We start from the raw sequence: 16,669 nt of genomic DNA, 5'->3' as shown, positions 1-16,669 counted from the left end.
GTTTTGAGAGTTTATTACTGATTATGATTTTTTAATAACACATGAGGTCCACAGATTCAAGATGTACTACTTAAAGACGTGCAAAAGACCAAAAGACTCCAGAGTAGATACTTTGACTTTTACAAAAACACATACATTAGGGAAATTTTGTGAGATTGTAACGTAACATCTCCTGTATAGAAAAAGACAGAAGGACTCTCCTTTTACTTTTAAAATAATTCAAAAAATGCTTTTCCTGTAATCATTTCTTGTAGGTAACCAGAAAAACCCAGAGTGGAGTTTAATGGAAAGACTATTCTTTATTGAGTGGAATGGATCCTTTTGCACAGCAATAGAAACAGCGCTGGGGGAAGCAATATTTAATTGTAAATGTGAAGGAGGACAGATGTCCAAACAGATTTCTTTTAAATATAAATATATCTAAATATAGCAACGCCAGTGTATTAAATGATCAATTAATGTGACAGCCCCACTAAGTGGATTAAAGAAACAGTGTTTAGTATCTATTTCCTGTGTCATTCCACTGAAGCACACACAACTTAATTCATGAAATTGTTTATGTTGATTTTTGGGATCATCACTGATATCTGGTGGGTGTTCCATGTCATTAAATGCTGACATATGCCATACCAGTTTTACTCATTGTATTAGACTTGGAGGAAGAGGTGTTGACAAAACTCCATGATCCAAAAAACACAGTAAAACATAAGAGCTGAGTAGAGTGACATTCAAATTTAAAACAAAATGAGGCACAGCGGTGGCTACATGGACTCCACACACCACACACCACACAGTACAACCAGAAAAATGAGGTAGGTTTTGCGGCAAAGAGCCTTATCTTTGCATTATTTGTTTAAAAGTAACATATTAGTTAGAACGCTTAAACTGTTGCCTTTGCAACATACAGTATAGGGTATGCAAGGCAATGCTAGAATCAACATATTCAGGACATACAGCGATTATTTTCCCTTGCAGAGAACTTACATTTAAACTTTGCCTGTAGAGATTTAAAAATGTTGTCCCAATGTATACCGAAGACATAATGCAAATGTACATGTGAGCAAATGCATGAACACAACATTAACAAAGCAGGGTGTGACTACAGTTTTCTTATCCTGGTACACAAAATGACATTACAACCAGGCTGAAAATAAAAGCAAAGATTCCGACAGAAAATTCAGCACAACTATATTAAGGACGGAAACCAAACTTAAAACGCTTGTTTTTTTTTCTTTCTAAATGTTTCAGATAGCACACTTCTGCACAAATCATGTACAAATATACAGTATATACCTGTCTGGTCTGAGATATGTCTCAGCACACGTGTGGTGCATCAAGAGTCAGAAGAGAGGACGATGTGTAGGAGCTTACAAACGAGTCTCTCTTTCGGGATTGCAGTCAGGGCTCAGTATAAATTGCTCACAGTGCATGGAGCTGTTCTCTTCTTTCCTCAGCGACTCCAGTTCACCATTTTGGTTGCTCAGAGCCTCCTTCTCCTCCCTTTTAATATGTCTTTTGAGAAGAGCAAATCCCCAAATACAAAGGAAGAAGGAGACCGCCCTCAGACCAAGTGTGAGGCCCAGGTACACTATCCTGTATTAAACACAATATTGTTAGAGGACAGATTGCTCTGTAGTCTTTGGTGCATGTCTAAGTCAGGCTCCAAATCCCTAAGGGGAAAGTGATTGTTAATATTCACACTTTTGTATTCATATTTTCAAGAAGCCTTCACTCCACTGCATTTTAATTAAGGACACATCAGTCGTCCTCTCGCAGCTGATAGGGCTCAGAATAAAGACAAGGTGGGATTACCTCCCTTTCAGCATTTTTTAAATTAGAAACAAACAGTTTGGCCCGTAATTAAAATCCATGTGGAGCTTACAGAGTGTGACAATTAAAAGCAACCCAGTCATATCTGTCTTTGCTCTCTCCCTACCACACTAATCAGAGTTCACTCTCTGTTGAAGAATATTACCTTCAAAACAGGGAGGAAAAGTAAGTGTCTACATTCATGAGGTGCTCTGGCATGCCCCACACTTAGATAAACCCTGATTTAAAGTCTTTTAAATTCGCAACAAATCGCTAACCTTTAAACTGTTTTTCAGTTTCTGGAAACTATTGGGCGGTCGTAAGAGGTCCTAAAGGTTTTAAAGCATTTCATGTAGAAATTGCTTTCACACTTCTACGTCGTGAAAACAAGACGTAGAAGACAAGACAGCAAAACAAGACACAATACGCCGTGTTCACATTACCTGTACGATGAAGTGTTGTATATTCTACAAGCACCTTTTCCTCCACATGTGCTGTATGCCCATTTGAGGCAGGTTGTATCTATTATAGCGCCAAAGTAGATGGGAGCGGGTATTCCTGCTGTTGTGCAAGATAAAGAAAACTTAGTTCATCCATCTGCTACTAACGAGGTTTTATTGGTATAGTTTACACTTACAGTTCAAAGCTAATGTTAGCAAGTGCCAGTAGACTAAGTTATCCTCGTTAGACATGAGTCTTCTATGATATTATCAAATTGCAATATCACTGTCATCAACTAAGGTCTAAGATTATATTACCAGTTCATTTCACGCTAATTAATCACATGAGCATCCAGTAAATGCTTAGATGCCTCAGACGCATCAATAAAAAGCTCTTACCCAGGGTGCGTGTGGCCAGTGTGTGGATTCCAAGAGCTAGGGATTTCAACTCAGGCTTTATGCACCTGTAAGCACATAACTAAATCCTTCATTATTTTTATTTAATCACATTGAAACAATTTGTCATGATATGTGTCATTTATTACGTGCCTGACAAGAAGCATGAGGCCCGGCGTACCCCCGAGAGAGATGATGAAGGAACTGAGGACAGACAGAGCCAGGAAGTACGGAAACACTCTGTCACAGCTGTGTCCGAGTGAACACTGGCCTAAACTAGCCGTTATATTTCCTGGTTGGACATTAGTCACTGACACACACCGGCAGTTGTCAAAAACCTGACAAAAGGAGATACAATCAATTCCTAAAAATCAATTAAAAGGTGAGAGGTAGCACATTATATAACTTAGCTATAGGTGACAGTATGGAAATACTCTGAAAGCAGTGATATGCTATGTGTCCAACCATGTTTCTTCCAGAGCCTGAGGACGACGTGCATCCAGCTAAACACGGAGATATGTAGGTGATCCCATTCTCTCCACACACTGGGTCCCACTCCTTTGGTGAGCACAAGCAACCGGAATTACAGTCAGAAAACAAAGACTGTTCCTGATAAGAGAAGTCTTCCATTCTGTGAATGACAACAACAGCAAATATACATATCATTGTGCATTTTATTTAGGAATATAGACAGAAACTTACATTCTCTTTTAGTTTCAATGGGAGGAAACTCAAGTGTTCTGGTACAAAACATGATATATGCTTTTTGATGTATGCGTTTTCTTCTTAGATTTTCAGAATTATTGACACAATCCATCCATATATTATACAAATCTTGTTTTATAAGGACAAAACGTGTCTCCAAATGTTCGCACAGTTCTGTTGAGAACCGAAATTGTTGTCAAGAAAAACTCTATTAATACGTTCTTATGCTGGTACAACATGTTTATGATCAAAATACTTAAATTATTCTGACTTCATGGGTAGCTGTGAATCATGTTTCTCCCAAAGTATATTAAATGTTTGCTAAGCTACTTAGTATTTTTAACTTTACTTGACCAAAGAAAGAATATGTTTTACACACAGAACCCTCCAGAACTCTTAGGAAAACTCTTTACACAAGAAAATCCTGAGGCTATCAAACTTTCTGATTAAAAAATCTGTTTTGTTTAATTCCAACAACATGTAATATGCTGCGAATGATTGTGGGCATGACACAACAAAGAAACATTCATAAAAACAAAAAGTCTATAACCTAACCATATGAGAACATGTGAATTATTTTGGTTACTGCTGCAGGACTTTCTCAAAATACCAGCCAAATCTCTCTAAACAGATTATTTTGTGTAAACATTCTCGCAGTGGATTTGCTAAAGCTATTCAAGAATGCCAGGGATAAAGTTAGGGTTTGTCCAGCTAACACTTCTGTCTCAAGAACAAAAACAGTCCAAACAAAAAGTAATGAGAAAACACATTCCAGTCTACATCGCCTTCGGAAATAAATTACGGAAAATTTAAATAAACAACGTTCCCACCTGCCTCTGCTTTCATTAGGCTGATTACCCTTTAAGGCAACTGTATCCTAGTAACCACGGCAACAGCAACCATACCGTAAACCTCGCTTTACTTTTGGCACTTGGAAGCAAAATAGGCCTAGCCAGAAGGCCTGAGTTACTTAACCTGGACACTTGAATAACTCGCCAGGTATAAGGACAGCTTGAAAACATTTACTTAAAACCACTTAGCTTGCATTCATCAAAATTCATATAACTATTACATACCCAGTGTATGAAACTGTGATGCCAGCCACCTTCGTGTTCTCACAGCCCATGGCTAAGAATAGGAATGACAGAAAGAACCCCAACAGGGAAGTCCCAAAGGCAAATTTAGCTGCTCCCGTTACGCCCAGTTTGTACTTCTTCATGACAACGCCTCCAGAGAACATCCCAAGGGCCACAGCTGGGATGTTGATCATGCCTAGCCAATCAGAGAAAACAACTCATTCTTAAAGGGAGAGCAAATTAGGAAAGAAGTTATATAAGCAGCATGTGCAGAAACTTCCCTTCCAGACAGGGATCAAAATAAGAAATATTACATTAGTCTCACACATATTTCATTTAAATACAGTAACAGCCATTCATAAAAGACATAAAATTGTCTTCTGATGGTTAAGAAGATGTATGTATTTCACACTGAACTTATAAATCTCCCACCCATGAACTCTGTGGTGACGAATGAGATCTATGTTTTTACACTGTTTTCAGCCGCAATATATTGATCATTTAAATGGTCTTATTGATCTGTGATATTTATTGCTAACAGCAGAATACCAAGCATTTTGCTAAATGTCGCACTATAAAGCTGCAGCACCTACTTCAAACATAAGTAGAGGTTGGATTGTACAAATTTATCAAAAGACGCCCTACTAGAAAAAACAGAAGACATATAAACTTCCCTCAGACCTTCAGCACAACATCACAATCTCTAAGAAAGCCTTCAGGTTCATAATTAAATAGATACATGTAATTAAAAATGTCTAAATTTACTTACCCATAAGAAAATTGGCTTTTGATGCCGACTGGCCGTAGTGCTGCTCAATGTATTTTGGTTTGTAGGTCACCATGCCAATGAGTGAGTTGAACTGAATGATTGTTACACCCAGGTAGAGGATGTATACAGGATTCCCAAGAAGTATCTTCAATGTTGGCACAAATTCTGTGAAGGAAAGTTTAAATTAATAAATGTCGTTGTTTGCATGTCAAATTAAACATTAAAAAATAGGTAATAATTAATAAATCTTTCTTAATAAGTTACTAAATGTAGTGAAATGAGCTCAGACTAGCAACTCACTAAAGATTTACCCTGGAGGGCAGAAGATGATGCCTTTATTTAAAGAGGCGATACAACTCTAAATACTCCAGTGAGCGCATAAAGATACAAATCTGTCTACATCCATAACATATTCCCTTCTAAAACAATTAATGCACAATGTAACCTTTGAAATTTGTCACAGTGCAACCGCAAACATTGTTGTATTTTATTGAGGTTTTATGTAATGTAACAGAACTTATTTTCATATTGGTCAAAATTATCTAGTCAGTAGTACTGACGCACCAAAAATGAAAGGGTTTGACCCAAAATTAAACTTTTTAGTCCACAGACAAAATCCTGAGAGTGGAAGAAAACTAAGACTGCACATCAGAATGAACACACCTAAGAGCCAGAGTCACAATAGTACAGTTTAGCTCATATTCAAGGGTTAGAATGGTCCACTCAAAGTCCAGACCTAAAATCAATTGAAAACCAACTTGAAAATTACTGCTCACAGATGCTCTCCATCCAACCTGACTGAACTTGAGCTATTTTCCAAAGACGAGAAAATATTTCAATCTCTATTCTTGCTCAGCTTGTACAGATTCCCCCAAACAACTTGGAGTAGTAACAGCAATAGACGTATTGACTCATGGGACACTTCAAACATTGAAGGCAGTGATGTTTTTTGTCTAAAAAATTACAAACCTTTTCTGTTCGCTTCTGTCTGTCAAATAAAATCTCAATAGAACACATGGTAGTTTGTGATTTTAAGGTGAAAAAACATATAAACATGTATGACACGGCATAACCCCATGAGGTTTGTTGTACCGTTGGCCATAACGTGTAAATTGGTTGGTTCCTCAGGTCTGATCTTGTGGTCCAGGGTTGGCGAATCTGGATCTTTGATAAACCTGGTCTGCTCTGGAGTACAGATACTATCATGTTTATCCACAGGTATTGGCAAAGACTTGGGCAGGAACCAGAAAGGAACGGCGGACAGGAGCGTGACAGTGCCAGCCACAAGGTAACCCAGCCACCACGCTCCTACCCAGCGGGCATCTTCAGGGGTAATGGTGATTGTTTCTGTGAAAAGAGAAGCACACAGTCAACACCCTGGAATTTATTTCCATCTTCATGAATTAAATAGATCTTTATCACTTTCATAAAAATGACTTTAATGCTCCTCTGCCTTGGGAACATGTTCATAAATCCTTATACACAAGTCCATCTTTTCTTCTCTTTAGGCTTAAACTACAGTTTCACAAGAGCTTTAAAAAAATGTCTTGCTTCTTGATCATAGCGTTCACGTTTTGTCTGGTTACACCCACAAACTACTATGTGTTTTAATGGGATTTTAGAAGATAGACAAATTCAAACAAGTCCATAATTAAGTGGTGGAAGAAACCCTGATGATATTTCTTCTTGATGCTGTTTGTTCACCAATATTCGGTAACAAACTTTTGCAGTATAGTAGCATTCATACAGAGACTATATGACACACAGATGGAGTTCTTTATTAACTAAAGGATTCTGGACTGAGCTTTAGTTTAATTTTTAATTTAAGTTTGTAGACTTCCATTTGTAAAACTCAATAAAGTATCAATAAAACCCAATAAAGTACATCAAAATCTGTGACAGTAATGTAAGGAATTTTCTATCTTTCAGCGTTGTGAATACTTCAACATGGCACAGAAATTTGTTCAGTTTGATTTTCTGCTGGCAGAATGCCTGAAGAAACTACATGTATAATGTACAACAAATAATTTCCAAATCTAACTAACTTTCCAGAGGCTAAACCAGCAAAGAATGACCCAACAGCGTGTTTGAATCATCAGTTGGAGTTCAGCTTTACTCACCCATGTCTACGTAGCCAACATCGACATAAATCTTGGCACACAGCGACCCGAGCAAGAAACCAAATACAGGACCAATAATTGCAATAGTTTGGATGCAACCTGTGATAAAAAGAAAGCATTTAGTCTCAGCTACACAGATACATGTTGTCAGTATCACTGCAGTTATGTGATTTTTTTTGCATTTTAACCAATGTTAAAACTGATGTTTTTAGTGAGGACCAATGTTAAGAGTAAGAGTCGAGGTGGATATCTTGGGAAACACTCATTATGTAAGAAATAACCCACACAGGAAATCCATATCTAAGCATGTAATGCATATAAGAATGTATACAAAAATGTAAATATAAGATATCCTACATAAGCACAAGAGACATTACTTTGATAGCAGTTACCAAACACCAAAAGAATAAGATAAATGTCCTTTTTTTATTCTAAATAGTTGTGAATTAATCTAAATTACCTATATACAGGGCAGCATTTTCCGACTGTGCATAGTCATCAATATAGGATATTCCTAAAGGCTGCACAGGAGTCTCTCCAATTCCACGCAGAACATTTCCCAGCAACACATACATCCACATTGAAATGCTGGACTCTTGCTCGCATCCTGCAGTTCACAAGGAATAAAACAAAACAAAACAAAACACTAATTCAGTACAAAAAGTGAAACTTACATATAATTAGAGTGATCACACGGATAATTCAAGCATTTAATTATGTTTAATTTTGAAGATCATGGCTTACTGATATAGAAAACCTAAAATTAAATTACTCTGAAAAGTTAATCTTATAAAATAATGATTTTTAGTGGAGAGATGCTTTGTTCTGTTTTGTCCTACACAATCGAAGGGAAGACTGCTGATTGGACAGCTTTCCAGCAGATAGTCACTAACAACCTCCACAAAAAGGGAAAGCCAGAAAAAATCACTGCTGTTCATGAAATGCTGTACCAAGGCTTATTAATGAAAAGTTTAGAGGAAGATAAAATTGTGTTAGAAACAGCAATAACTGCACCTTTGAGTGGATTGCCTCTTTAAGGCGAGATTCACAATGTGCGGGCTGTGGCAGGAGTAGCTTTCCCTCACACAGAGGGACTTAGAACATCGGATACATCTGTCACATTCTTTAGGTTAGGCTACAGCTGAACCCAAGACGATATTAGGTGGGTTTCATGTGGGCCAAGGAGAAAAAGGACTGGAGTGTTGCTTAGTGGTCCAAACACCGTCTTCAGATTAAAATAAATTTTGCATTTCTTATGTAAATCAAAGTCCCAGATTCAACGTGAATTTGGGACTTTGAAGTTTGCTTGAAGTCCAGTGTGAAGTTTCCACGGTCAGCGATGACTTTGGGAGCCTTGTCGTCTACTGATGTTAGCTTATTAAGTCCAAAGTTTATGCAAAGTTGTCTACCATTAAAGCTCACAAAGTATTACACATTGCACACTTTATGGACATACTTTCCAGTGATGCTTCAGAGCTACCGGTTTTAATTGTTGTGACTGCACCAATTTACAAAATGCATAGTTTTAAAGATGTGTCCACCCCCCCCCCCCCCAACATGAGACGCTGAACTTCCATATCTTACCTGCAGAGGGCAGTGAAGAGGGCCTATCACCTGCCCTGGATGACTCCAATGAACTTACTGGACATGGAGAGAGCTGGCTGGTTGAATTCTCGGAAGCTCTGATGGTTGTTTCAATCTTATAGCTGCGTATAAAATACCAATGCCAATACTGTTAAACAAGGGGAGGGAGAAAGCATCAGGTACAGTTAGACTCTCGCAATTTAAATCCACACAGTGGGTACGTGAAGCAACTTTTTAAATGTGGATACATTTCTATGATGAAAGAAATATGAATGTATACAACAACTTTAGATGCAAAAGGTGTTTGAATTTTTGAAGAAGTTCACTCACCGGCCAGTGATGAAATGAGGCATGGCGATCAGGAAGGTTCCCAGAGACATCAAAATGCATCCAATTGCTATGATCTTAGGCCGGTGGAGCTTAGCACCAAAATAGCTCACAAAAGCAATCACTAACAAATTCCCTGCAGAGAGTTTACAAATAATATAAAAAAAACAAACAAAAGGTAAACAAATTCCATTTATCTAAATATCATTTATCAGATGACACCAAAGCTGATCGTCTTGGCGTTTTGTGTGGGAAAAGTTATACTGGAGGTCACTCTGAAAACATCCAACCTACATGAGCTGCAAAACTCTGCAGGACTTTATGATGCAATTTTTTATGTTCTCTAACAAACCTCTAGGCCTTCAAGCAACAGCTGGATTTATATTGATGTTACGTTGCACAATAGGAGTTAAAAATCTGTTAACTTGACTAAGCAACAGGTACTTCTGAATCTTAAGGAAAGGGGTGTGAGTGCAAGCGCATAACAAACCTTTCAGATTTTTATTTGTAAAAAGATATTTGCACAGTTATTATGCGTGACACAATAACTGTGATACATAATCACAATTATTATATGATTAATAATAATGGTGTAATGGTGTAACTACAACCAATACACCAAGGTTTGGGTTGTAATGCCAGAAGCTACAGTAGTTGTCTTAATGCATAGAACACAAAATAGTTAAAATAACTACTCAGTGTAAAACTCCAAGTTTGAACCTACATCTGACTGCAATATAAGTTCACAAGCATTCCAAAAATGTCCATAAATCTGTCATTATTTTTGTGATAATTAGGCATTCAAATGGAAATACAAGATTAATTTGCATGAGAGCCATTCACATTAAACTTAACTGAACTGTAAAATTAAAGACCATGCAGAAAGGAACAGAAAACCCACCAATTTCAAAGCTTCCATCTATAACGCCGATCAGATAGCTGGGAATGTCAAATCGTCTCTCCAGTTGTGTAATCGTGCTTTTCATGTAGCTGCCGGATAAGGTCTTAGCAAAGTAGGCGTAGGACAAGGCTGCAAGGAACATCTAGAGAGAGAAGAGATATTATTTACCTCAACATTACCTTAAACTTGCTAAAAGAATGCCTTGAAAAAATAAAGGTATGAGTGGACAGTGCAACTGGCTCTTTGTTAGACGGAAGCTGGCATAATTCCTGGACCAGAGTATCATGTTCTTCATGTCTTTGCCTCATCACCTGCGCACACTGACAGGCAGTAACAAAAGAAGGATTAGTGGGCCCAGTAACAGGAAGGCTTAGTCACATCCACAGTACTCTGAGCTGTAAGAATAATTGGAAACAGGTGGTGGGGGGGTAACTATAGCTACACTCTGATGAAAGAGCTGAAAATATCCTGAACTTAGAAGAAATGGCTAATCAGATACACATCTTTTCCGACAGAAATAAACGTTCTCAAATATTACGGGCATATTTTATGATTTTTGGATATTTTCGTGCTCAATTGCCTTTGAACTTGAAGTGTGTCAGTGTAACATGGATTTCCATGTTCAAACTTCAAAAGTATGTGAAAAATAAAAGTGCACAAAACCCCCAAATAAATGACAGAGACAGGTGACATTACACGAGGAACAACAAACTGCAGGCGTGCCATGTGAAAACTACATTCATATTTTTATTTAGTGTGAGCGTAAACACACTAGGTCTAACCTTTCAAACACATCGAACTCCTGCCACAAAATTTCTTAATAACGTCCTTTTAAAACACAGTTTTACAAGTCATTTTATCACAAACGGTTAACTCCAGTGGTATTTCTTGGCGTGGGAGAAAACCAGACAAAACACAGCTTGTCTGAAATTCCTTTATTTTTTTATTTTTTTATTTTCACTAAGCAGCTTTGTCAGGGCTTTTAAACACACTCCCTAATCTAATAACGAGGAATAAGAACTCTATTCAAACTTCACAAAGTTTTCACAGAGAATAACCTGGGAGGACAAAGAACACTGAGATCAGCTGCACTTACCAACTTACCAGGCCAATGAACAGCCTTCATAGTTATAATGCTGCTGCATCCTGAATTTACACTTAATAGTCAATATAAATATAGGCGCAGATTAACAAAACCACCAACATAAGTTCTTAGTTGTAAATCAGAACTATTAAGGCATCCTATTCAGAAGGAAAGATTTTAGGCTACACTGACAAGAGCTCCCAGTACAGTATCTCTTTGGCTATTTCATTTATATGACACCTGGATAAAGACCATAACGTTCCTACTATAGAAAATAGACTGCAGTAATGCTGCAGAGAAAACTGTTTTACAAATAAATAATTCATTATGTGCCAAGTCCACTTCTTTTCGGTGCTTGCGCATGCTGGTCAAAAAATACCAACAACACTTTGATTCTAAAGCTGACAGAAAAAGAGCTGAACCACACGAATGTGAAGCCTCTCCAAACACACGAGAGGGTGAATACTCTGCAGTGTGTCTCTCTTTACTTCCAACACATGATCACCTCCAGTTCAAGGCTGCTTTTATGTCTTTGAAAGTGACGAGCACGTGGGGCCCCATTTCCCACTAGGCTGAAGCACTCTGTATCTGTTTATATGACCTTTTTGTGCTATGCACAATTAACTCTGTGGCTTCACTGACTGCAAGACAATAACTGGACTTCAATTTGTGTTTTAATTACCATCTTTTAGCTGAATGTTTATTATCCTGAACTGTTACAACCACAAACTTTAATCTATTTTATTGGGATTTTATTTGGAATAACTAACAAAGTAGTGCATGTAGGGAAAGGAAAGGAAGATGTTCGAAACATTTTCGAATAAAAATCAAACATGTGTGAATATATTAGCCCCTTTGCTCTGATAACGCTAAATTAAATCAACTAAACAAAGTTACTTAATTAGAAGATATACTCCGCCTGTGTCTGTCATTTAATATTAGTATGAATCCAGCTGGGATTCTTTTCATTTTCAGAGGTTTGTACATTACAGTTCACTCTTCCTTTCAACAATATTTTTTATTTAGTTAGATATCAGGTAACTTGTAATTTAGTCCTACAAATTACCTTTAGATTTGGGTGACAGTTCTTCGCTGTACAAGTGGCAGGGCTGTCCTCTAGCATCCAGCTGGCTGTGCCTGGTTTTCCCAGTTTCTGCATGACAACAGCCTTCTCTCTGATTCACACACAGGCCTCAGGTCTTTTTACAGGTTTATTCCTCACACCTGGGATATGAAGAGAGTAATAATTCAAACAAATTGGATAAACATTGCAGCATGAGCAGTAAATCATAAACAGGCTTTGGATTCAGAACAAATTTACAACAGAATCTAAATATATATGGGGTTGTGAAATGCATTTCCCCCTCTTACAGATTTTTGCCTTTTTATACTTAAATATGACATTGCAACACATTAATTTCTATATCAAGCAGGTATAGAAATCTGTTTGATATTGAGTAAATATAAAAGTGGTGTCAAAGGAGGAATTGGTTCATACAGAAAAAAAAGATGGACACCTTAGTTATGTTTCGCTACCCACCACCATCCATAATTCCTGCCATAACTGTAAAAATAGGAAATCATTTAAACAGAACCTGTCTGACAACATGAGGTAGGTTTTAAGATATCAAGAAACAACAAGTCATGACTCAATTCAACTTGATTCAGACTCAGAATCTGAGACCAGAATCTCACAATCACTTTTTCACTCCCTACACCCAGCCTTAATCTTCATACCTTGAAATATGTTTACTCTCCAGACTTACCAGCAAAGGTTTTAAATGTGGATTTAGCGCATGATTTCCAAATAGTCTAGGTAATTCCATGAAACCACACGGGGAAATTCAGAAATTCATCATTACCAGGTGGCAACCATGTCTGCCATTTTCCTTTGAATATAAAACTATTACTATAATTAGGTCTATGTTGTGTCTTATCAGTTTTTAAAATATTTTACAGCAGTTTTTTTTTACGCTGAATGAAATTTTTAGGAAAAAAAAAACCTGTAAATGTTATTTCTCTCATGAAAGACTTCACTTCGGGAAAAAAAAAACATGGACAGTTATTGTTTTGGTAGTTCCAGTTCAGAAAAGCATAAAACAATCTGACATGGTTTAGCTGGTATCTCATGGTTTCTGTGCTGCAGTGAATTATGAAATCATTTTAACTGTCAACACTGCTTATCAATAGATAAAAATATTGCTCACCAAACAACATTGACATAATCATTGATAGATTAATGGCACTATTTGATCACTTGAGAAATGTTGCATTTTTGGCATTCCATACATTATCACGTTTATTTGGAGATCTTTGCTCCAAACCATTGTAATTAAAGAATGACAAAATATTACACTTTATTTCCTCTTAAAAATAGAGATAAAATACAATTATTAATTTTTAAAAAATCTAATAAAATATTAAATGAATTACGAATTTAAATTTAAAAGCACTAAATCTCAGCGGACTCTTTCAGCCCATGATTTTCTATAACATATGGATTTGGGTCACATGCAAACGGTGCGATTTCGTGATTTTGTAGATCCTGACATATTTGCAGATAAACGGTGTCTACAGCACCAGCAAAGTGTTTGAAGGAGATGCTGCACTGAAACGGACTATTTCTGTCAGTTACATAGCCTATCTGAAAGACAGATAAACACAAGGAAAGCTAATATTTATTTCATAAATTAGACCAGGCTACTTACCCAAGTCGCGTTTCTAATCTCTCGAGTTACAGTTGCTCTAGTTTATTTACTGTAGCAAGGCAAAAATGGAAAGAAAAAAAGGGGGGGCAGTAGATTTAATAAAAATCCTCTTCTCTGACGAAAACCTCCCCACTGCTTGTTAAATCACCTGCTGCCACAGTGAAAGATCCACGGGAGCGCGCAGAGCGAGTGCCCAGTGGATGGGGATTGAACGCCGTCTGCACCGCGACGCACACTTGCTGTTTTAAGGTTGGGGGGAAAAAAGGCTAATTGTGACAACATATGCCAGGGATTTCCTGCGCTCCGATAAGCTCTGAATAGTTTAACATCTTGATCAGACCTGTAGCGCGTTGTGACGTGAGTGACTCGGAGTCCTGCCTTGTGCGTCATTTTTCTTAAAGGACATTCAGTCACTGGCTGCTCTCAGCAAGTCTGTTGAAGATTATATATATATAAGATTTATGTCTTATCATCACGTGCTAAATCATCAAATAATCATTTAATTCGTCCGGACTGTTATACTGAAATGATCAAAATGCTATACAGTGTTGAGTAGTACATTTTAGCAAAATAAATGCACATGAAGAAATGTTAAATGTAATGATCCGTCTCTCCTGATAGGATCTCAGGGCCTGTCTTAGTAATTTTTACAATTTACATTTTACTTTTACTTTGGTGGAGTGTCAACCTGAAACTTCATTGTATCTCAGTTGGATTTTGGGTGATGGACAAACACAATGTTGATTGTCAAGTTGAAGGAAAAATTAGACATAATTTTCAAAAAAAATTTTATTTATTTATTTTTTTTTACAAATAATCATATGAAAAGTCTGTCTGTCCATACTGAGAAAGAAGGACATCTCCACAGTATAATTTTGCCACCACCAACTTTCACAGCAGGGACGCTGAGGTCAGGGTGAAGTAAAGTGTTAGTTTCCTGTGTTCCCTAAATGGCATTTGGTAAGCTGCAGATGCGACTGCATTTGGCATTCTTTCACCAGTTTCTCGCTGCCACACTTAAAAAAGGCCAGATGTGTGAAGTCCTTGACTAACAGTTGTCCTGGTAACAGATTCTCCCTCCGGAGTTGTGAGTCTCTGAAGCTTTTCCAGAGTTACCATGGCAGTCTTGGCTGCTTCTCTAATTTTCGCTCTCATTTCCTGGTGTGTCAGCTGTTATGTTAACTAATTAAGTGACTTGTGATGGGCAAGTGGTTGCAAAATTTTAATTAAGGGGATTTTAGAGTAAAGGAGGCTCAGTGCATTTCTATGCCACATTTTTTGTATTTAAAAAATAGAATGAAAAGCTTTTCTTTTTTTTGCAAACAGTGGATTTTGATGGTTGTAATCTGACAGAATTTGAAACAATTGAAGTGGGGTGAATAACCTTTTAAGACCTTGATGTATATATATGAAGCTCTTAAACATCAGAAAGGTAAAAGTCATTGAAGTAGGGCCAATGTGTGATGGTTTCCCCAAATATAAGAAAGTAGAACTGGAACAATCAAGACTGGAAGAGGATAGAAGATTATGTTGCAAAATAAACCAAAAAGAAGAGGATGGATTGGGAAGGTTTTCTAATGCTCACGGCTACAGAACTGAGACAAGCAAGTCAATTATGCTCACAAAGACTTCACAACTACCTTTAGGTGCTATCTACATGGCAAGTTAATATTCGACAACATTGCTGTCGTATCGTCATAGATATAAGGTCATAGAATTTGCTAAATGCTATTAAGACTTGTGTTGAAACCATAAAGTTAATATAAAGCTTTTTAACAACAAACAGACCAGATGAGTCTGGGATGAATCAAAGGATAAATGCACTGCCTCATGCTCGCTGTTAAGTATAGCAAAGAATATGTGAAGCCATGGGCGTGTTTCTCATTCAAACGCCTTGGGGACCTTGCTATGTGGCATTACAGACAAATTGAAACGCAAAGACGTAATAAAACAATATGATGACTTGTGTCAAAAGAGTTCAAATTTTTTCGTTCAATAGGATAACGATCAAAAACATGTTTACAAATAAATGCAGAACTTTCTCAGCAGACTAAAAAGCAAAGTTTTCACATGGCCAGCTCATTCGCCAGACATAAAGCAGAAAGGAAGGGAGGTAAGACAATACCCAGACATTCATCACCAGCCTGTGCCAAGAGGAATGGTCAGAGATGTGTCTTTCTCTAATGCCTCTGTATGTATATCTAGGAATGCCTTATATATGAAAGGTTAAAGGACAAATATTGTCCTTTTGGCAAAAGAGGCCGAAGCAGTAGCTGCTGGGGTGCCAATAATGTGGCACCAGTGATTTTGCTAAAACCAGTTATTGTGTTTTTCTTCTAATGATGAATTAGTTTAAAGGGGCAGTATCATGTATTTCCCACACACAGAGTGTTATGTTGTAGCACATCAAGTAACTATGTTACCTTCAGTTGTTATAAAAATGCTCTAAATATCAAATATATCTTCAAAGAAAGCTGACTTTGCAATTTGACACCTTAAAATTGCTCCTCTGTCTCCTTAAGAAACTCCTACTTTTTCAGACACTCCACCATCGGCCCGTCATCACAACGATGCTTCTCATTATGCCGTTTGCAACCGTTTCAGGAGCATTGGACAGAGAAGTAGCTCATATGATGAGCTCAGCAGACTCACAGCCCCACCAGGTGTTTGTTAACTACTGCTGCCACTAGTCTGGAGGAGCTTTATGGAAATAGGCTTTGTGAGAGCAAGCATTTAGGCGTCCCTGAATG

At 37.4% G+C, this 16,669-nt stretch overlaps 1 protein-coding gene across 2 annotated transcripts; it reads right to left on the bottom strand.

Moving 5' to 3' along the window:
* Window positions 1-717: 717 nt before the first annotated feature.
* LOC102224808 (solute carrier organic anion transporter family member 1C1-like) lies at window positions 718-14,232 on the bottom strand. Of its 2 annotated transcripts, XM_023343669.1 has the most exons (15): window positions 13,920-14,232; window positions 12,278-12,435; window positions 10,128-10,269; window positions 9,230-9,362; window positions 8,900-9,021; window positions 7,776-7,922; window positions 7,316-7,414; window positions 6,288-6,542; window positions 5,196-5,360; window positions 4,427-4,622; window positions 3,111-3,276; window positions 2,799-2,983; window positions 2,649-2,713; window positions 2,253-2,370; window positions 718-1,593 (listed from the first exon to the last, which is right to left on the bottom strand). In XM_023343669.1, exons 2-15 carry the CDS (start codon window positions 12,368-12,370, stop codon window positions 1,368-1,370), a joined length of 2,112 nt encoding a protein of 703 aa, XP_023199437.1. In that variant the 5' UTR covers window positions 12,371-12,435; window positions 13,920-14,232; the 3' UTR covers window positions 718-1,367. The 2 variants fall into 2 exon arrangements, with proteins under 2 accessions (XP_023199437.1, XP_023199447.1); XM_023343679.1 differs by lacking the exons at window positions 12,278-12,435; window positions 13,920-14,232 and having other exon boundaries at window positions 8,900-9,047; window positions 10,128-10,212.
* Window positions 14,233-16,669: the final 2,437 nt, after the last annotated feature.

Source organism: Xiphophorus maculatus, chromosome 2 (genome assembly GCF_002775205.1).
Source record: "Xiphophorus maculatus strain JP 163 A chromosome 2, X_maculatus-5.0-male, whole genome shotgun sequence".
NCBI lineage: Eukaryota > Metazoa > Chordata > Actinopteri > Cyprinodontiformes > Poeciliidae > Xiphophorus > Xiphophorus maculatus.
This window is presented reverse-complemented; position numbering and strand designations above follow the sequence as displayed.

Coding starts and splice junctions, on each gene's coding strand:
- LOC102224808 (XM_023343669.1), bottom strand. CDS start 12,370: ATGCAGAAACTGGGAAAACCAGGCACAGCCAGCTGGATGCTAGAGGAC. Junction 4,623..5,195: donor AAAAGCCAATTTTCTTATGG/GTAAGTAAATTT, acceptor CTGATTGGCTAG/GCATGATCAACATCCCAGCT. Junction 2,714..2,798: donor GGCCTCATGCTTCTTGTCAG/GCACGTAATAAA, acceptor ATGTGCTTACAG/GTGCATAAAGCCTGAGTTGA.